Here is a 23,443-nt window from a genome sequence, read left to right on the forward strand (position 1 = left end):
TCAGCTCTGACAGGATAGTGGGGAATGGAAGAATGTATACTTGCAGACAGCTGGTAATCTGCATCCTTTTAGTGGGTTGTTAAAGCACTTGGAGGTCTATCTGTGTCCTCAGGGTCACTTGAGTAGTGCTCATGGTTCCTGTATCTGCAATTTTTTCCTCTGGAAATCCATTCCTACTCCCACACCATTCAAAGGATGTTTAGCTAAAAGATTGGGATGAACAGTTGTGCTACAGTAGTCTAACCTAGAGATTATGAGAGTGTATGTTACAGATCAGTGGTGGGATTCAAATTTTTTACTACCGGTTCTGTGAGTGTGACTTGGTGGGTATGGTAGGGGAAGGATACTATAAAATCTCCAGTCAGAGGTGGTATTTGCCGATTCTCTGAACTACTCAAAATTTCTGCTACTGGTTCTCCAAAACTGGTCAGAACCTGCTGAATACTTCTTCTGGGTCAGAACCTCCCAGTCCAGGTATTGGCATATCTGGCCCACAGCCCGAAGGTGTGCAAAGGCCCTCCTAGCCACAGCTGCTACCTGTTCTTTGAACAGAAGCTGTGAGCTGTGAACAGAAGACCCATACATTGCACCCTGGTCTACTTGAGGCAGTGAAATTCCACTCAGAATTTCTTGTTCTTGTATTCTTGTACAATTCTTGTACATGTGTTCTTATATTCTAGTCAGAATCTTGGTAGAAGGGGCCACCTGTCACGACTCCAATGACGAACGGATTGGAGCTAAGACAGCCAAGATGTGATATGACCATAGTCATTTTTTACCTTACATTGACTGTGTTACCACATTGGTGTTATGATGAGGATTCCTCAAATGACTGACATCGACTTCCTGGCAAGGAGTGGTGCAATAATGAAGATTCATGGCTGAATATCAAGAGGGTGGTGGTGTAGTAATGGTGCAGGGCAAATGGGGGATACGGTGAATTGTCACGGAGGTGCATGGAATCACAGATAAGGGGAAGGGTGCAGTTACCATGTTTCTTTAATTTAAAGATATCAGATGTTAGGCAGCGAAGGTAGCCAGAAGGTGATTATAGTAATTATGTTATTATCCAGTGTATAACATGTATAAATACAGCTCTGGGTTGCAACAAAAACCAGAACTGACTTTAACAGATTTTGATCGCTCTTACCTGTTGTTGTGGCATGGGAGACAAATAAAAACTTAACTGAAGTTAAGTTTGAGTGAGTTGGTATCTTATCATTCAGCCCCTCAATATTGGACAAACAGCTGACACCTTGTTTCTGGGGGGGGGGGTCTAAATACCCTTGATGGGATTGAGTGAGAACCCATTTTGCCCCATCCAGTCTCCAACAGCCTCTAGACACTGAGATAGGACATCCACGCTCAAAGGGCCTGAAGTAGAAATATAAAGCTGAGTGTCTTCCACCAGTATAGTAGATGTTAATGGATAATAAATGAATAAATAGCAAATAATATCTGGGGAATGAGATATAGTTTATGTTGGACAGGTGTATGCAGACCAGAATTTTGTTCTCAGCAGGTCATTGAGAATATATGAATATGAGAGAAAAATATTATTGTACAGTGGTTGCTTTTGAGACAGTAAATGAGCTTGAATTATGTGAACATTTGCTGGAGATGTAATTAAATAAGCAGTTGAATTTTAATTGCTAAATGCTTTAAAGTGTATTTGATGAAAATAAAGTATTTGTGAGAATAAATAGGATGCATAGTGAATGGTTAAAATTGAGCAAGGTGAAAGATGTTTAAAGTATTTGTAGATAAATTACAGTATATAAATGCTTATGGTGAAATAAGAAATGAGTTTAGTGTAGACATGAATAGATGTGGAAAATACATGACATATATTTCAGAAAGTAGATGATATGAGCTTAGAATCTGTATGGTTTGCAGTGAATGTTACTGTGATGATAATATTACTGTATGATAAGTTCAATAAACTTCAAAGTACTATATGATACAGAAAGTAGTATGGATCTGAAAACTGATGTACTGAAGACCAAGGTAACAGTTATTTAATAGTCATTTGATGACCAGTTCTATAAATTGTGGGAAGCAACCTAAATAAGCAAGTGAATTTTTCTGTGCAAAATCTGTAGAAAGGCAGCCTGTGGCCTGTTCTAAGGAAAAACCCATTGGTTGAAGGAAGCAAAAGTGGGTGGATATGAAAGTGTGTTTATTTCAACTTTCTTACATGGAAATTAAAGCTAGAAATATTGGAAGGGAAAAACAATAAGTCAAATGTGATAGCATTAAGTTAGTGTAGATGTATGTGCTCAAATAAGAGGAGACAAGGCCTAAAGGAAATGAGTGATGAAAATTTGTTGGTTTATTTATTTTATTTATTTATTAAATTTACATGCTGCCTGTCTCACTATCCAAAGTTCCTCTAGGTGGCTTACAATAGCATAGGTTAAATACAAAATTGAGTAATAACTATGAAATCAATATGTTCAGATTTTATTGTACTATTAAGAGAATGAATGAAGACTGATCCCAAATACATGAGGGAGGAATAAATATACCCTTCATACATTGCTTCATTGCAAAAAAACAATATAAATTGAATGAAAAAAAAATCCAATAAAGTAATAATTAAGACAAACCCAAAAATGCATAGACCCTGACCGTGTGGTGTGTGTGTGAGAGAGAGAGAGAGAGAGAGAGAGAGAGAGAGAGAGAGGCAAATATAGAATATTTTGTGCTGATCCACCTTTTTTCATTTAGCGTCAAGTTCTGCAAAACGTCTGCCTGAAGTAACTGTGGAAGTCCCCGGGGAAGCCAAAATCTCCTTTGCCCAAGGTGTCATAAAGAATTTACAAGGTATTGATTCTGCATCTTCACAAGATCATATTCCAAAATTAGAAACAACTTTCCATATAGCAAGATATCCCTTAACTATTGATATTCAAACTCCGTTCAAAGAAAGAGTGGTGCCTCTGTCTTTTACATCAACTATAGGAAAAACCGTTCCATTCAGAAAAATAAAAAATGGCACCCATGGAGGAGCCCTTCTTCAAAAAAATGAAGCAGGGGCTGCTGAAAAACCTTTAGACTATAAACTGCAGGTTCAAGTGGGTATCACAAGGAATACCTCCACTCAACAAGACATGGGCAGAAGGCTGCATGCTATTCAACAAAGCCATACCTCAACTGATCTTACACCTTCAGGAAAATCTCTTGGGATTTCAGCTACCCAGACTAATTCTGACCATGGTTCTAAAGCAAAGTATTTGAGACAGTCTGTGTGGACCACACCATTGCCGTCATCTTTCCCTTGGAAAACGTTGTTTTCTCTTCATATAGATCAAGGTAGCCAAGCACAAAGGAGCTCTATGCAGTCAAGAATTTTAGGAAGAACTGCTTCATTCAGAAAGCCTTATGCCTCAGGTGTAAACCATTTGGTAATCGATTGGAGATCATTTAATAAGCGAGTCAACTGTGCAAATATGCCATGTTTCCCTGGTGTGGCCTGTGAATCAACAAAGTATCAGACATTCAAATGTGGACCCTGCCCCTATGGATACAGTGGTGATGGAATACAATGTTATGGTAAGAATTTTTGAGGGGGTGGTGGGAGGGGAGGAGCGATTACTGGCACTGTCTACATCAATTCATGATTAATTATTGGGAGTATTAAGAATATTAAGAATGCCCTATTAAACTCATGTAGCCTGGCACACCACATGCATTAATAGATTCAAAAATTTATTGCAACACTTATGTTGGAAACTATGGGGAAAGAAATTACCAGAAGTGAATAATTTAAGTTTTGATGTCAGTCTTCTCAGACTTTCTCACGCTATTCCCATATTAGCAATAAATATATATCTATAATTGGTAAATGTAATTAAATTGTGTCCTGAGAGAATCAACTAGAATAAAAGATAAGACATATTCTTGTAGAATATTTAACCTTATTTCCTTTTTTTACCTGAATGAAAACAGCATTGTTTAAGATGGAGAATGTGAATTCTGTATATAGTTTGCCATATCTAGCTACATGTCATTGAACCAGGGGTGGGATTCTACCAGTTCGCACCTATTCGCTAGAACCGGTTGTTAACATTCTAAGCAGTTCAGAGAACCGGTTGTTAGAAGAAATTACTGGCCTAATCCTGTAAGGAACGCAGGAAGGAAACATTCTGGTGTTGCTTACAGAAACTGCCTCTCCGTTAACCCTTATTACATTCTTGGCAGGACTAGACTTCCTGTCTCAGGAACTCTGGAGTTTTTTTCCCCCTCCTTTGCTGGTACTTTGCTTGTGTGGAGTGACCATTCAAAGTTACAATGGCACTGAAAAAAGTGACATATGACCATTTTTCACACTTACGACTGTTGCAGCATCCCCACAGTCGTGAGAGGCCAGGCGAGGAGATGCGTGCCTCGATGTGAGTGATATTGAGTTGGACACACCCAGCCAATAACATGACCACCAAGCCATGCCCACCAACTAAGCCACGCCCACAGAACCAGTTGTTAAAAAATTTGAATCCCACCCCTGCATTGATCCATCTTATTTTATGTCTCTTTTATCAAGTGGGGTCATTTTTATGTCTGCTTGGTCCACCTGCCATCAGTTCTTCTTGCTATGTCACCAGCCCATTTCCATTTCAATTCTTTTATGCTCTTGATGATACCATATACTTTTGTGTGTTGTCTAACCCATGTGCAGGTCTTTCTATCTTGTCTTGTAATTCCAAGCATGTATCTTTTCGTGGCTCTTTACACCACTCATAGCTTTTGTATTGATTGTGAGGTTAGTGTTCATTTTTTATTACCATATGTTAAAGCACTGATCAAAAAATTTTCTCTTATGCTTAGCTTGCTGAATGATTGCCAACCACATTTAACACGCCATTCAGTTTCCTTTATTGTATCACCTTTCAAGCTTCCTGAGGGGACATCCAAAGAGACATCACTGGAGGTTTTAAAGAAGAAATCGGACAACCATTTGTGTGAAATGTTATAGGGTTTCCTGCTTGAGCAGGGGGTTGGGCTAGAAGATCTCCAAGGTCCCTTCCAACTATTCTGTCAAGTATAAGTGTAAGGCCAAGGTATATGTAGTGCTCTACTATGTCCAGATATATTTTTTTCTTTCTTTCTTTGGTAAATTTATTTAACATAATGTGGCTCTTTTTCAGGTTTATTTTTAAGCCAAATAGTTCCCTTGCTTTGTGTAGCTCTTGTATGTGTCTTTGCAGCTCTTCTGGATCTTGCGAGAAGAGAACAACATCACCTGCAAATATTAAGTGATTTAGGGTTAGGGTGATTTAGGCGCCATTGATTTTTATTCCATCTTTTGCCCAGTCTACTTTGTGAAATACTTCTTCAAGGCAAGCTGAGAAAAGGATAGGTGATATGGTATCGCCTTGTTGTACACCTCATTCTATGTTGATTTCCACTTTAATATCATTAAAGCAAATTGTTGCCATTGTTTTTTCATATTCCAAAATACGATTTTTGAATAGCTCTGAATATAATTTTCCAATTATTTCTAACATTTCCTGGCTTGTTCTACACACAAAGACATCTTCACTGCAAAACCCTTTCTCGTATTTATAAGCTTGTATTTTGCTCTATTAATCCCTTTGCTTTCTTCAAATGTCTTTTTCACAAGCTTCACATTAAATTGGCATGTTTCTTCTTGGATACTTTTTCTTATGGTCTTGCAAAGTTCAATGTACTCCAGTTTATTAGTGAACGTGCTGGTATTCTTTATTGTTCATTGTTTTTTCAGTAAACCAATGGTTTCATCAGAGCTTTTTTGACTGTACAAAGTGTTTTCCCGACAGTGCTATAGATGTAGCAGATTCAAGGATGTTTTTGACTATTTGTTCATTTTGGTTCGTAATGTTCATCTCTTCCAAATATTGCAATAGAGCACAGCGATTTGATAAATCTCAAAAATCGCTGTTATCCTCCAATAGCTTATCACTCCACTCTTTATTTTTATTTTTTGTGACATCTTTATCATTTTCATACACCCTTTTCAACAGTCTATCTTCACTTTAGCTTCTCTGGTGACTTCCAATGTTAAAACAATTGTTGATAGTACAATTGCAGAATATGGTTTTATCACTTGACATGATGTAGTCAATTTCGCTTGTCTACCCAGATGGACTCTTCCATGTCCATTTTCTGCTAGCTTTTGTCTTGTAAAATGAGTTTATGATATAAAGTTCCTGCCCTTCAGCAAAATCTACTAGTCTATCACCTCTGTTATCACATTCACCACTTCCATACGGGCCAGTCACTTTTTCTCCAGGTATCGTTCTTCCTATTCTTTACCAGGCCAGTGGATGAGAAGAAATATAGACTAATTATATTATAATCCACAACTAACTCTGAGAATAAAAAAACAATTTTTATTATAAATACAAAGGAAATAATTGTATTCATACTTCTTCATCCTCCTAGAAAGTAGTACTCTATGGTGGGTTTTTATAGTCAAGTATCTAAATGAACAAAGATAAGAATTATAAATACTTTCCACAAAGGAAGACTAAATTAGGATAAATATTCATAGCTAGGGTAAATGTTATTGATCTGTTGTTTTGATTTGTGCCTTGCTTTTCTATTCTAATGAATACTCAAGATGGCTAAATAATAAGAATATTGCATAAATTAAAATTAATACTAAAATTAACACTAAAATCAATTAGCAATTATGAGCTTAGCAAAAGAGGGATATTTTACAGATGTTCTAAATGCTGAGAAATTGGAGGGAAAACATAAAATCCAAGAGTTGTTCCATATCTGAGAGCAAAAGAAGAAGAGGTCCTTGTATAGTATTAAAAATAATGGGGGGGAGGGGGCAGAGATACACAAAAGGGTTTCATGTTCAAATCTGAACAGCTTCATGGTGTTAATCTCTATAATAGGCTCTACAAATGTGTCCACTAAGCAATTGTTGATCTTGCAGTACCAGTAGTATATGATCTGGTACTTTCTACAGGTTGGTAGTTTAGCTTACAATTTGTACAAGCTGATGTTTCTGCACATTTTTCAAAGATAGTACCAGCCTAAATAGAATGTGTAGTATTAATACCAATGAAGAGAACCAACACCAAATTTATTCAGCCCAGAAGCCTGCCAGCACTCTTATATTGGGAATTTGTGTTTTCAGAGGGAGAGTTACTCCATCTCCAAGACCTCATTTCCTATTTACCAAGAATACCTTGGTTTCTCTGGTTTTAATTGAGTAGGTTCTCTCTTATCCTCCCAATTATCAGATTTAGGCAATGTTTAACATATTGATTGCTTTTTCAGTTAACTGATAAGGAGCAATATTGATGACACCACACTCTAAATCTCTTTGTGACCTTCTCCAGCTGTTTAATGAATAAAATGCAAGATAAGATGCAATCCTGTGGAACACCACAGGTCAACAGCTAGTGTTGAGCAATACTTCCATTATGTAAACTCCTGGCATCAGAGTGAACCATTGTAAATGTGTGTTCCCAAAGACCAGGCCCCCAACTGAAATAGAAGAATACTGTGTCTGACAACAATGAACCCTTGAGGATTCCAAGGCACTTAGCAGTTCCCCAAAAATAATCAAAGCAGCTTCGTGATTGAATTAGATCCAGATAATTAGAATCCTTCATAAGCATCTGGAGGGTGAGACTATCACATTCTTGATCATCTTTCCCAGAAATTATATTTATGAGATAGGCCCATAATTGGTAGATACATCATTCAGGTCAAGGCTGTACTTTTTCTTTTCAGTAGAAATCTTAGAAGTGCCCCCTGTGGGCAGGAAGAAACACCTTTCATCTGAGCAAATGTTACTCATTTCAATTAACCATGTTTCCCAAGTTATCCTAGCTAATTGAATTAAATAAATAAGATCTTATGTAACTTTGGTGCATCTCTATATAAACCACTCTTCATGTGGTATTTGTGACAATGATTTAAACCCATATAAAACTGTGTATAACATTGGTTTCACATAGTTATTCTGCACTATCAGATCATCAGTCCCATTCAAACAGAATATCTTGGGCCAGCTACTACTAATAGAGTTCATGGCTAGTTCATGGCTATCAAAGAAGACATGCAATCCCAGATTGTTCTTGATTGAACAATCTCAGCATGTACATTATAATTCTCCTGGCCAAGAAACCCCAGATAACCTAAGAACATATTAGAGCATCATAGAGTGTCATCATAAGAACATATCATTTGTATCATTATTTTACAAATAACCCAACATATCCCATACCCTTCCTCCTCCTATTTTACCTCTAAACAACAACAACCCTGTGTGATTACTTCAGCTAAGGTAGAGTGACTGCCCAAAGTCACCTAGCTGGCTTCCATGGGACTTGAACTCATGGTCTCCTACTTTGTAGCTTGGTACCTTGACCATTACACCATCTTGATTTCCTCACATAGACTGCAATGGGAACAAAAGGGCAGTCAATCATCAACCTCCTATTCTTTCTTATAATAATCTACTTGTTCTTCCCTACCATATTATGCTTTGCTTTGTTCAATCCCAGAATATTTTCTGTTCTTCACTTTCCCTAGAGACTGTATTTTTCATACAGCCAACAGTATTTCTCCCACATTTTCCTAGTACCCACAAAAAAACCTGTGGTGCAAAAAGGAAACAAGGGTTACCTGGGCAGTGATAATTTCAAGCCCCAGGCATCTGATGCACTTAATCAAAAACTGATCCTGTGAGGAATTTGTTTTCCACAGGTAACACTAAGGCAAGCAATGACCGGAAGCAGCTAGATGAGATAGCACAGTTTCATTTTCACTCTCTCTGGCCCAAATGGCAGTTTTATTTTTGGTGTCCACTTACTGGGAGCTGTTAGTAGCTAACTAGAACACAGTAGCCACAATTTAAGGCATACTTAGAAATGTTTTCATCAAATAGAATGGGAACTCCTCATTTCTATGCCTCATATGACTTTTCTAATACTGTAATGGAATATACTTATAGTGCTCAAGCCACTGGGAAAATTTATTTTGCAACCATTTGTCCAACATCTAATAATCTATTGTAACTCCTTATATTGTTCCATTCAGTTAATGTGTACAGCTTGTTTCACTGGCTCAAAACATGAAACATTCTTGATTATGCAGCAGTTATATGTCTGCCAATACATTAAGATTCAGTTTGAATTTGTACTTTGATGCAAAGAGTAGATTTGATTCAAATTTGCAATCTGATGAGTTGATTCAATTCAAGGGTATATGTGCATGTGCAGAAGTCCATCAGGTCTTCTGAGTGACTGAAAGACAGTGAATAGAACTGATTTGATTATTCAGTTCAAAGAGATAATTTCTTCAAACCGACTTAAAATCAGATATTTGAAGGAAAGCTTTGCACAAACTTAGCAATTAGTCGCCTCCAGACGAGATGGACAGCACACAAAATCTAATAAATAAATACTTATGCTAGACATTGATAAATAATTTACTTCAGTTACTATTCACCAAGTATCATTCCTATACAATATAAATCTATTTTAAATTGTGAGATTGTGACAACAGCAGTGCCTGTGATCAGTAATTTTATAAAACACTCTAATGAGATGTATTTATTCAAGTAAATTCAGCTTATTTATTCAAGTAAATTCAGAAGCTGAACTGGTTTATTTTCATTGGAAAACATCCAAAGTAACAAGCTTAATTTTTTTATGAGTTGCTTCATTCCAGTACTATAAGTTCAGTCATGCACATATATTGAAATGAATCTTATTTCAGAGTGTATATTTTTAAATGTAGGGGGGGGAAAGAATACAAATACGCAGCAATGGCTTTTGTGAAATTTCAGAGTTGTAAGTGAGAGACTTGTAAATATGGCATGGTATTATTTTTAAAAATACATATGAAAAACCAATTTAAAAGACTTCTCTGTTTAGAAGCAAGAAATATGTGTGTAATTTAATTTGTGTCTTGTTTCTTAGTTTCATAGTACATAGAACTCACATGATAACTAACCTGCCTAATAGCAACATGGAATATGGAATATCTATAAGTTTTCTCTTGGGATTGAGTAGTTGTTGTATGATTCAGGGAAAATATGAATTTGATTTAAGAAGTGCTATACTCACATTGTCCTATAGTTAAAACCTGTTTTGCTTTTGAATCCAAAACATTTTACAAGCTTTTTAAAAATCCTTACTCTAAAATAATTTTTTTTGAATTAAGTGGGACTTACTTCCAAATAAATCACCATTACAACCAAAGTATCATGTTATGGTTTTGGTTTTGCAGAATAGTTATTTACTTACCGTTTTCTAGTGGCATTATAATATGAGAACAAGAATAACTTTTTTGGGGGGGAAACCCCATAGAAGTCAAGGGCAGGGAATAAAATATGTTTATAGTTGTAAAATCATTTATCCAATTACATTATAATTTTTAGAAAACCTTATAGATGTTTTTCATACATCTTTCTTACATTATAATCAATTGCCACATGGAAAGTATGGAGGCAGGCAAGAAGAAACAGGCAGGCAAAGATCACAGAAGAAAGCTTATCTTCTCCATGTGAAAGTATATGAAGTAATAACTCAGTAACTGGATTCCCTATTGAGTTTCCTTGTGGGAAGTTAGCAGTGAGCTTTGGAAATCCCCTTTCCTCCTTCCCAAAATTTCTGCTGGCTTCCCCATTTACTTTGCCTGTGGGGAGCTTGCAGCACAACTTTTTTTTCAATTGTTCAGTGTGGCTAGTGGCGAAATGGGTAAGAAAAAAGAGTAAGAGCAGGACAGGGACATTTTTTCCTACATATGTGTGGAAACCAGCAGAATTGCAAGTCCTAGGGAAGCAGCTAGGTAAGTGGCAGTGGTGTTGAAGCAACACCAACTTTCCCAACTTCACTTCACATGAGAATGGGTCCCAACATTCTGGGTATTTTTTGAGTATCTTGGTTCAATAGTTATTGACCTTTGATGTATTGTTTTGCTCAATTAATGTTACAAATAGATGTCAGAATTTTAGTATTATATAGACAAAGCAGAGATATGTCAGTGGTAGAATATAGATCAACAGGATCCTCATTACAGCCAATTTATTCTAAATTCAGTTATCATTTTTCTGTTCTTTTATATAGCACTTTGCGATCCACTGTGTGAAAATGGAGGGACCTGTATCGGTCACAATATCTGTTCCTGTGCATATGGATTTGTTGGTTCAAGATGTGAAACACGTAGGTATACTATTATGCATATGTAACTTTATCAATCTTCCCAAGTTTTGATAGATAATAAATAATATGAGAAAAGAAGAAAGCAAACTTTACACAACAACAGCAATAATAATAATAATAATAATTGGGAAGGACTCGATAGGTAGATAAAAATGCTAAATCCAATCTTTGCATCTGGCTGACTGTGTGACAAACTATAATTCTGGCATTATTTAAATCATCTAGTATGCAACATGTAAGTCAGTATTTCAATATTAATAAATACATTTAATGCTCAATAACATCATATCTGATTCTGTACTTTCTAAAAGCATATTAACACCATAAAATGTACTCAATCTTTTTCAGCACTTACTTTGTAACAGCTCTGTTGCAGAGAAACATTGTTTATAGTAATGTTTGCAAAATTCAATGCATGGGAAAAATATATTAATATACTGAGTATATAATGGACTTGGGGGGGATTGCCATTAAGAGTTATTGTTCAAAATGTATACTAATATGTTAATAACTTTAAAATAATCTGCCTTTAAAACTAGTCACAATTTAATAATACACATATATTACACTATTTTAACTACAAACTTTGGTCAATGACTGAATATCCTGTTGTCCTTGATCATTGTTTTAAAATATCTCTCTGCAAAGATATCTACAATAGATTTAAAAAATGTTTCTGTGTGAATCAGTTTGTTTGTTTTTTAATGAAGGGTTTACATGACATTTGAATTTTGGCTTTAATAACATAGTCCTTATGAAGCTCTCAATGGCTGCCCTGGATTTCAATCAGCATAATTTAGAACAAAATGCAGGTACTAATAATTGGTACAATTGACCTTGCCCTAATTTGTTTTTCAGTGGTTTGTAATAAGCATTGTCACAATGGTGGGAAATGTGTGACACCAGATGAATGTCAATGCAAGGCTGGATGGAGTGGTCCTTTATGTGAAACAGGTAACCATATACTAAGAATTTCCATGAAGACATAGCATGTAATAATTCTCTTAAAGATATATCATGCAGCTTCTGTGATGCATTTATCTGAGACTGATATCAAATTCACTACCAAGAAGCGAGGCAAGCCCTCAGTGTCCTCTGGTCTTTTGGAAATGTCTGAAGACCTGGCTTTGCTACCTCTCTCAGACTTCACAGAGAAGCACGCAACCATGGGGTTGGTTAGTGCCCTGAAGGCCCTCCCCACACCTTTTAATTAACTTTTATGTGGAATTTAACTATCCTTGCCTCTACTGAAAATTTTTGAATTTAATTTTTACATTTATTTTATTTGTACACCGCTCAGAGTCTCTTTCTGTGAAGAAGGTAGATGGTGCCTATATTTAATAGATAGATGATAGATAGCTAGAAAGCTAGCTAGCTAGATAATAGATAGATGGGTAGATAGGTAGGTAGGTAGGTAGGTAGGTAGGTAGATAGATAGATAGATAGATAGATAGATAGATAGATAGATAGATAGATAGATAGATAGATAATATAGCTACACCCATAACCATCATCCCAGATACAAGTAAGTCCTCGTTTGTAGAGGACTGAATTTTGTCCCCTGTGTCAGCGTTCCAAAGCTGACACCCTGTTTGTAGGTGCCTAATTTGTTTTTAAGACTAAACAAGATAATATTTGGCATTATATTATACTATTACCCTGTGTCGGAAGCACTAAAGTGCTTCTGTGATGAAAGGATTAACCAGTGACATCATCATTACCTGGGGGCTCCTTTCATTAGTGAACCCCCCCACAAAGTGGTACCTATTTATCTAATTACCTTTACATGCTTTAGAACTGTTAGGTTGGCAGGAGCTGGAGCGAATGACAGGAGCTCACCTTGTCACACAGCAGCACTCAGGCTTCAAATGCAGGCTTGCAAATTGTCAACCCCGCCTAACCACGTGAGCCACTGTGCTCCTACATTTGACATTTATATATATTAATTATGGTACAGGCAATTTCCACAAGATACAGCATTCTAACATCCATTATCTGCACTCTTTGCCCACATGTTTGGATCTACTTGTGATTTCCATACATTCAGTGCAGTGGTCCATTAGACCATTCTGAAAACATTGCATTTTCTTTTGATTATGAAAAAATGGTGTGGTACACATTTCTGGTGGAATAGACTTTTCTTAGTCTACTTTCCGTGTTTTTCACCAACAGCCAAATGTCAAGCCAAAGTGAAGATTCAATCTTGGGGCTGCATGCGGCCTCTGAAGCTTCTATTGGGGACCTTCAAACATTCCTACTAAGTTGTAATATGACAGAAGGGAAAATGGTTTATAATATGATCAAAGATTTGATCAAAGATCAGAATTTTAACAGTTTTAATGTAGAAACAAATGAAAATCAAACATATAATTTTAGCTAAAAACCTATGACTTATTGGATTTATACTTCCTGAAATATAGAATCCAACTCTTAAGGAAGGATCGTAAGTAGAAAAGCACATGCTTTGAAGATTTTTGTGAACTGTAATTAGCACTCCCAGATAATGTTGGCAAATATGGGGTGGGGGTTCCAGATATCTGAAAATCACTATAAATGAAGAAGTGTGGGTTCTTTTAACCTACAAACTGCACTTGGTCTCAGTGGAAGCTACACTTTAATGCTAAATCTGATTTCATTCCATTTCACTTTCATTAACACCATTTATGAATTGAAAAAAATTGCTTTTCCCCTTTGGCATAGTAGCATGCTGCAGTGGCCATTGGGGGGCTTAAAGAGTCCAGGTTCTGCATTTTTACCAAAGTCAGGGGCGAAATAAGTGGAATCAGAGTTAGGATCTGGCAAAAACTGATGCAGAGCAAGTTCTTACACAAGTTGAAGTGCACCAAGGAAGCCAAGCACGCAAACCACAAACAACATCTAAGCAGTGATTCAATAAACTCTCCTGCTTCCTGTTGGGACCACTTTTCTGAATTATTAACAATCTAATTGGCTATAATATAATGTACTGTCTTCATAAATCTCAGGTTGGCATCATGGCATCAGATGTATTCAATATTTCACGTTCTGATTAATACAAAAAGAGGGGGGGATCTGAATATGGTCAGGGTACCCCTGTAAGGATTCTTACTGTTAATATTATTTCTGTCCTCTTTTTTTGACCATATGTTTACTGGGGGGGGGGCAGCTTTCTTAATTACTAGATTCAAAGAAAACAGAATCGTACAAGTTGCTTTTTTAATTGGCTACATTATTCAACAAAAATGTAATAAAAGCTGAATGCTGAGTGAAGTAAAAGGTTTATTGTATTTATTGTATACACGTTTTAGGTTGTTTTTGTCAGTTTATATGAATAACCCTTAAAAATTGAATGTGTAGCAGTTTGTACATCAAGGTCAAATAAGGACTTATTTGCATTAATGTTCTTAAATACTAATAGCACTCATGGCATTTATCTTCAGTTAGTTTTTACTGAAAGTAAAATTGACTAATATACAAACACAGAAATATGCATATAGGTATCATAAAGGTATTCATGTCTAATTGTATAATTCATACAAATTAATATACTTTATAGATTTGCTCAGATCACTAAATAAACATTGAATAAACATTGAGATATATATATTTATAATTTGATTAATTTTATCTTCAAACTAACGAAGTAACTCCCATTTTTCTTAAGCTGTTGTGTCTTATTCAAAACAAGGCAACATGGATGATATTTTGTACATAAATGCCACTTTATATTATTTATAGATTTGACTGAAGCCTCATTTTTACAGCATTGGTAAAATACGAGGCATATACTTCATGCTATAAAACAAGTAAATAGTGGCCAATGTATAATGGACTTCAATATCATCACTTTTACAACAAATTGAAAAAGTGTTACTGCTTCTATAATGGACAGAGAAAGAGAGAGAAAATGCAGAGAAAAAATTTGTCTGAAAGTGCCTCACAATTGAAATGCACCTGGAGAAAAAGATTGCAAAACAGATATTAAACAAAACCGTACTGTGATTCTAGGAGACAAAATGCCTCATTGCTCACTGAGCCATTGTTTAAAACAGAATCATTCTGTGTTCCTAATAAAAAAATAAAGTGAGAGAGCAAGGAAGAATTTGATATTTTCCTCCTTACCGAAACTAAGTTTTTATTTTTGTTTTTTATTGGGACAGTCATTTGCAAACCCATTTGCCTAAATGGTGGGACCTGTATTCGCCCAAATATATGTGCTTGCCCATTTGGTTTCTTCGGGCTTCAGTGTCAATCTGGTAAGATGAATAAATTAAATTCCAGTGATTAAATATTGCTTCCCTTCCCTAAAATAATATCTTATATTCTTTCCCATTATTTGTTGCATCTTTACTTTCATTCAAAACAAACCATGTGCTGGCATATTTATATCAGTGGTCGCCAACCAGTGGGCCAGGGACCACTGGTGGTCCATGAGAAAATTTTGGTGGTCCACAGAGAAATGTCACCACCAAAGCACCCCCAAAGCAATTAATCCAGGCTGCGTGGGAACACAAGGCTGTGCTGCCCACATGGCCCATGGGAACACAAGGCTTGTGTTGCTTGCATTGTGAACAACACAAGGTAGTGAAGGGAGGGGGGTGAGGGCAGGGGGGGAACTTGCTCCAATTGCCCCACGCGCCTAGCCTGGCCACCGGTATGCTTCTTTCTGCTTCTTTCTTCTTCTTCTTTTGGCTGCACACAAGGAAAGCAGCAAAAGTCTTTCCTTCTCTCCCCCAAACTCCACCAGAAATGAATCTTTGGAACCCTGTAAGGCATCCTGCTCCAAGAGGCTGCACTGGCAAAGACTAATTTCTGGCAGAGTTTGAGGGAGAGAAAGAAAGACTTCTGCTGTTTCTGCTGCTTTCCTTGCATGAAGTCAAAAGTCTCTCTCTCTCTCCCCCTGAGAATGGAGCTGGAGACGGTATCCTGCGATCCCAAATAGTGATTGGTAGGAAAACCGGGTAGGGGATTTTCCTGCAGACTTTTTTTGGATTTTCCCAGGGTCTCTGTTCTGCAGGATTTAAAATTATGAGTTTGGTGGTCCCTGAGGTCCAAAAGGTTTGCGACCCCTGATTTATATGACATGCATAGTAAGATGTTAATTGAGGTAGTGCTATATATCAAGTTGCCCTGTATTATTTTTAAAGACAGAAAGACATATATGTAAATAATGTATAGAGTGTATCACAGCAAACAAATCTGTTATTCATAATGAACTCAACTTTAAAATATATGTTGGAAAAATATCACAATATACAGTACTTTACTATATCAGTATATACTTTACTATATCAGTAAAGTACTCAACGTTGTAAGTGAGAGAGCTTGATAGACACTATATTACTTTAAACTAGAGTAAAAGAAATGGATAGATGGTAAGTTTCCTTTTTGTTCTATCAGCCAGGAGATAAATTCTCCTTAACTCGTTTGCATGTACTGTTTTTCTCCCCATACACAGACTCTTTCTAATAATCTGATATAAATTGCTGTTACACATATAATTTTCCTAATCTAATATAATTACAAGACTGTTAGCAGTTCAAAATATGTTACACATTTAGGGGTGTAATTTGTTTGTATTGCAGCAATCCATACAGTAATTTCTTCCTGGTCAATACTACATAGATTGTTTTAAAATATGAGATATATTAAATTATATTATGGTCAAGGATGAGATAATTTTGCACTCCATACTTTGGTTTCTTCTGGTTTGCTCTATTCTAATGAAATACAGCTTAAGAAATTTCCTGACAGTAAGGACAATTAAGCAGTGGAATGGCTTGCCTTCAGACATTTATCTAAAATGGTATAGGGTTTCCTGATTGAACAGGGGGTTGGACTAGAAGACCTCCAAGATCCCTTCCAACTCCATTATTCTTTGTTCTGTTAAGAAGAAAACTTTTGAAAACCATGCAAAATTTTGCCATTTCATATCCTGAAAGACAAAGTTAAAACAGTCCCAGCTCTGATAGTAACAGACAACTGCTATTTGTCACCAATTCTGCTAAGCATCTATCAGAGATTTTGCAGTTAACTCCCAAGATTTAAAACTGTCTTTCAGTTTCTCATTTAAATTATTTTTTTCTTATCAGCAACTTTTAGAAAACAGTGTTTGATTGTTATATTTTTACTGATTAAAATATTCCAATCGTTGAAGTCCACATACCCTTATTACATCTAATTGTGCCTATGATCTACACATAAACAAATTAATGCCTCATTAAATCCTCATTAATAGTGGTTTGAATTATCTTGTTGCAATGTTGTTTGTAATTATTGCATTTTGTTTTAAATTGTGTGATTTTTTTAATGGTATTGTTTCTTAGCTACCTGTGGGGGGAGATGAGGAATTAAAGTAAAACAGTAATTGTAACAGAAGTAATACAATACAATATAATTATTACAATAATAGTAATGATGATGATTTTCATTGAAAGCCTAAAATAGAAATCTTAAATGAACAAGCTCAAAGTAAGTCTGATTTAAATCCCTTCTAAGTACTCCATATGTAACATTGCACTGTAAAGCTAACACCTAAATACATTTATTTAATCCAGCAGTCTCTCAAACTCCACTAATATCATTTTTGATAAAAAGGCTATATAGCTGCTACCCTACATTTCTTTACCTGAAATGGAGTAAACATATATAGTGGGACATTTTTCTTAGAAGACTTATATAAAATGTAAAGGTTTCCCTGTCAGTCATGTCTGACTCTAGGATACAGTGCTCAATTCCGTTTCCTGGTTGAGGGAGCCAGTGTTGCTTGAAGACAATTTCCATGGTCATGTGACCAGCAAAGGTGCAAAGAATGCTGTTACCTTCACTGAAGTGGTACCTATTAATCTACTTGCATTTGCATGTTTTCAAGCTGCTAGGTGTGCAGGAGCTGGGGCAAGTTACAAGAGCTCACCCCATTGTGCGGCTCTCGGGTCTCAAACCCGGGCTGCCAGCTCTCCAGCTGACAAATTCAGCATCTTTAACTGCTGAGCCATTACTCCCCCATAAACTTATATAGGGCTGTGTATAATGATAAACAGTAGTCCATTATGTCATTTAAAACATTCTTCCAGACCATACAAAATATAGCTCACCACATAGACTATCCTGTTATTGTAAATGTAATGAAAGCTATATTGGTCTGAGCCACTTTTTGTGCTAAGCTATGATTTGTGCAATCATGGTAATATAACAACAACAACAACAACAATAATAATAATTGGAAGGGGAAGGGGAGGAGGAGGAGGAGGAGGAGGAGGAAGAGGAAGAAGAAGAAGAAGAAGAAGAAGAAGAAGAAGAAGAAGAAGAAGAAGAAGAAGAAGAAGAAGAAGAAGAAGAAGAAGAAGAAGAAGAAGAAGAAGAAGAAGAAGAAGAAGAAGAAGAAGAAGAAGAAATAATTACTAAATACAAAGAGCTGCAAATAGAAATGGAATGACTGTGGCAAAAGAAAGCAAAGGTAGTACCAATAGTTATAAGCACCGTGGGCACAATTCCAAAACAATTGAAGTACCACCAGCATTGACAAAATCACCATTAGTCAATTGCAAAAGGCAGCTTTATGCTCAACAGCTTACATATCTGTAACACCATCAAACATCCACATCTGCCTATCCCAGGTCCAGGACTCGATAAGCAGACAAAAATGCCAAACCTAGTCTGAACATCTGGCTCACTATGCGACAAATTATAATAAATAATAATAATTGCATAATTGGTACACTACCCCATAAAGTATGGTGGCTGAGGTCATACAATGAACTGAACTAAAAGAAAACAAACCGCATTCTGGGTATTCTTCATGTATAAAGCTATGCTAGAATAATGAAAATCCTTTGATGGGAAGTCTTCCTTGAGAAATCAGATTCTATCAGTAATATGTAATTCTAAATACCAGCAAGGGCATAGTATTACCAAGGACTTGTGCCATAGCATTAGGCTGCTGATATCTATTTTGCAATTTCTGTCCTGTTACCAGTAACCTTGGTTTATTTGTTTGCACTATAATTAGCATTCTGCAATCCTCCTTGTAAGAACAAAGGACTATGTATGAGAAACAACCTCTGCTCCTGTATGGAAGGTTATGTTGGCAGAAGATGTCAGAAAAGTAAGTTTTTCCACTTTGCTTTAACTTTCCAAATATCTCTTGCCTTAGAAATACTTTATCATCTAGGGAGGATTCTTATTGCAAGCATATTAAACAGGATCCTTTGCCTGGATTAATCTTCTAATCTTTCATTTTTACATCATGGCACGTATATCAGTAACTTTACCACAAAAGGCATTCTTTTCATTTACTGGAGGTTTCCTTATACTATATCCCAGTTCATTAATGGCACTAATATTACATCAAAGACAAGAAAAGGTTTAAGCAACTTTGGATCTGATCCTATCTATGTATATATTTAAATTCATTCCAGCTTAATAGAGAAAATATGTATGAGAGATAAGCTAATTAGATGAATTAAAGTTAGTCAGGAAAGTTGTTAAAGCCCAATCCACAGACATTGACTGGGACAATTTAAAATGTCACTGCTTACAATTCTTCTACCCTAATTAATACAATTAGTTGAGTTGTGTTTATGTGTTTTGGTGGCCTCTTTTCTCATTATTAGTCACAATGTTATCTATTCTTACATAATTGGACCACTTTTATCAGTTTTTTTTTAGTATTTCACTAAAAGTGTAAGCTATGTTCTGCATGCATAAGTAAACCTATTAAAAACATCATAACTAGTAGAACCTTCCACATATTAACAGCAATAAATTTGTTCCCTAATACTAAGAATAATTAAGAACATCTTATCTCTATTGACAAGTGTCCAGTAGATTTTTAAAAGACAGGCACACAGAATGCTCATGATTCATTTGCCATGACAGTTGAATATTACAATAGCACAAAACAGTCTGAAAGTCAGATTGCACATACAAGAATGTCCATTTATTTAATAATAAACTCATCGGATTTACTTTTGAGTACCTGTTATAACTGTTCATAGCTGCTGCAGCTCTTGCATGCTTAGAGAATATCCACTGAACGTCATAGGAGTCACTTTCTAGTAAACCTGCACAGCCACATTGAAAAACATCTAAAATCTCTCTAGGGTACAAATGTTTTTTTTATATTTCAGGTTTTCCAAAAATCTCCCAGGGAGCTATACTACTAGAAGTACAAATAATGTGTACTAAGTTATTTAAATGGGTGAAGAAAAATATCAATCTTTCAGTTCAAGCCACTACATAGTCAATTTTCTTTTGCCAATGTAGAGTGTGTAATTTCTATTCCCTATTCATATGACTTCTGTCTCTACCTAATTGGCTTTGCTGCGTGCCCCTAAAATTTTCCTTGATCATCTCAATCCACCTGCTTTTCCTGTTATGCCAGTAGCGTAAGAGTCAAATAGATTTGCTACGTATATCAGGCAGCTAGATTAGACTGAACATGCTAGGAAAGTTTTCTGCTTCTTAATTACTTTACCACTTTATATATCCTGTATCTAGTCACCAACAAAGAAATATCTCATCCAAAGAGCATATCCTGTTGGCTAATAATATTAATTATACATTGTGTAATGTGGTATTGGACCAGATTGTTGCAATGATTTAAACCTGCCATCTAGAATGTTTACTTGGAAGCATATTTGGTGAATTCAGTAAGAGCTCCTTGAAAGGATATGGCAGTAAAATTAATAAACTGGTATCAGCGTATTTCCATAGCAATAGCTATGAACAAGTGACAAACATATCTAAATCAAACTATGGCCCATTTGTAGATTGAAAATTTAAAGGATGACTAAACATCAATTATATATAAGGTGTTTTAAAAATACGATTTTCCAGAAGGCTTAGCACCTGTTCAATTAGGCCTACCAATTAAGATGTTTCTGACTCATATAGTACCCAAATCATGAAAAATCTATAACTTAAAGGTACATCCTGGTAATTGATGTGACATGTCATAGTCACAGGGAATTACAATTGATGTAATCATCAGTTACACTGATACAATGTAGCAATTTGAATGAGAAGTTACCTTGGTTTGCAATCATTGTGGTACAGTTATAATATCTAAAACCAGTTCTACATCTGGCAAGTTTGCTTTGTTTTGTTTAACTATTGAGAAGCGAAGTACAGGTAATTGTCCTTACCAACTTTGTTCAATGACTGTTCCAAGTTAGGAGCACAATGAATAAAGAGACTTACAACCAGTCCTCGGCAGGGATGACAAATCAAGTCCTGGGGACTGGATATGGCCTGCAGGGTGCTTAGATCTAGCCCACAGGACCACCCTGAAAACAGCAAACAACCAGCCTGCAGTGCCTCTTCCAGTGAAAATGGAGCTTGGGAGGGCCGCATGCAGCCCTTGTGAGCTCCATTTTCTCTGGCAGAGGGTTGCAGGAGGCCGTCTCATCCGAAAACCAAGATTGGGAGCCCATTTACGCTGGCAGAGTGCTCAGGCCACCACAGGTGCCCCTAACATGAGTGACATCAAGCTGGCTATGCCTATTCTGGCCACGCCGACCCCCAAGGTCTCATACAACCCTGATGCAGCCCTCAATGAAATCGAGTTTGATACCCCTGCATTAAAGCATCCCTATAGTCATGTGATAGCAATTCAAGAGCTTGGCAACTGGTACACTGGCCACAACATCTCATAGTCACATGCTCACTTTTTGTGACTTCTGCAGCCGGCTTCCAACAAGCAAAGTCAATGAGGAAGCCAGCAGAAAGTCACAAGTCAGAGTTCTGTGGCATCTTTCTTAATGACCTGTGGTGATTCATTTACCAATCAGAAATTGAACTGACAAACTGCTGTTGTAAGTCAGGTGTAGTCACATGAATTCTCACTTTACAACCTTGCAATGTAGTGATGGAATTACTGGTCCAAGTTAAATTTAGCAAATGATGACAATCTGTATTCTAAGAAGATGTTCCCCAAGTCTTTTAATTGTTTCCCTATCTAAGGGGGGATAGACTTATATTATAAGCACTGTGATGGCACAGTGATTAGAATGCAGTATTGCAAGCTAATTCTGCCAACTGGCAGCAGTTTGATTCTCACTGGCTCAAGGTTGACTCACACTTTCATCCTTCCAGGTCGGCAAAATGGGGACCCAGATTGTTGGGAGCAATAGGCTGATTCTGGAAATCAATTAGAGAGTGCTGTAAAGCACTATAAAGCAGTATATGTGTAGTCTAAGTGCTATTGCTATATTTTATCAATAGAAATCCATTGCCTTTTCATATCCATATCAATAAGCCATAAATTTTTGGGAGGAGGGGATGTTTATTTATTTATTTATTTATTTAAAAATTAACCACAATTTATTATGATATAAGGCACTGGTGTGCACAATTGTTTCCTATAGGAATATTTTAAAGTATACTTTACTTATTTTTTAAAAAATAACAAATTGCTTTATGTGTTTTTCTAGCAATACTAACCTCAGTCATATTCTGCATCTTTACATAATTGTCTTACAAGAGACTCACATCAGTAAATCTTAGTGCTCAATGGCTATATCTCTTTTTCACTACAGGTTATGCTCGAAGGAGGATTCAACCAAGGAGCTCTTGGCATCTTCATTTTAGCCAAACTATATCCAAGCATGTCATTTCTCATTTCTTGCCTATAGTTATTGAACTGAAACCAGATAACAAACACTATTGCTGTTAATCAATGTCTATTTAAATCATTTTAATGACATTGGGGGTATGTTTGATGATTATCTCCTGGGTTTGTTAGTAACATATACCAACTTTGAACTAATTCTTGCTAGTGACTTTAATGTGGCATTGAATCCAATGAAGAACTCTTTACTTCCTCTGTTTTATTTTAATTATCTGTTGGTCACTTTTATTTCCAGCCTGCTTTCTTGAAAGATAAGGAAAATAATTACAGAGGGTAGAGATTAGCTAATTAGAATTGGGTTTGTTTGTTTTTAAAGTCTAATTGAATCAGTTAAAGGCTGCTCCTAAGACAAAATCATTTAGAGTGGAAATGGGTAGAAGTGCTATTCATTATATGTAAATCTCAAAAGATATCCATCAGAATAGTTGGTTTTAAGATTGATTTTATTATGATAGGGTTCATAATCATTTCTCTCTTAACCTGAAATTACATTATCAGGCTTCAGGTTTTAAGGCCAGAGCACAGTTATTCATGTGAAATTATCTCGGTCAGGAATACTCAATAGCCACTTTCCATTTTTATTTTTTTTAGCATCCTTGTAGTCTCTCAATGCCCTGAAGCTATTAGAAGTTATTAGAAAAAATAATAGGATTATTGGATT

The 23,443-nt window shown here is 36.1% G+C and overlaps 1 protein-coding gene across 1 annotated transcript in view; it reads left to right on the forward strand.

The window, feature by feature from the left end:
- VWDE (von Willebrand factor D and EGF domains) overlaps nucleotides 1–23,443 on the forward strand; it is a 383,187-nt gene that overhangs the window by 314,126 nt on the left and 45,618 nt on the right. Inside the window, exons 21-25 of the mRNA XM_087955799.1 lie at nucleotides 2,731–3,555; nucleotides 11,079–11,174; nucleotides 12,033–12,128; nucleotides 15,314–15,409; nucleotides 19,162–19,257. Coding sequence (XP_087811925.1) covers nucleotides 2,731–3,555; nucleotides 11,079–11,174; nucleotides 12,033–12,128; nucleotides 15,314–15,409; nucleotides 19,162–19,257 — 1,209 coding nt within the window. The remainder of the gene's footprint in view (nucleotides 1–2,730; nucleotides 3,556–11,078; nucleotides 11,175–12,032; nucleotides 12,129–15,313; nucleotides 15,410–19,161; nucleotides 19,258–23,443) is intronic.

Source organism: Notechis scutatus, chromosome 1, assembly GCF_049901735.1.
Source record: "Notechis scutatus isolate UNSWTSFEM ecotype Mainland chromosome 1, rNotScu1.2, whole genome shotgun sequence".
NCBI lineage: Eukaryota > Metazoa > Chordata > Lepidosauria > Squamata > Elapidae > Notechis > Notechis scutatus.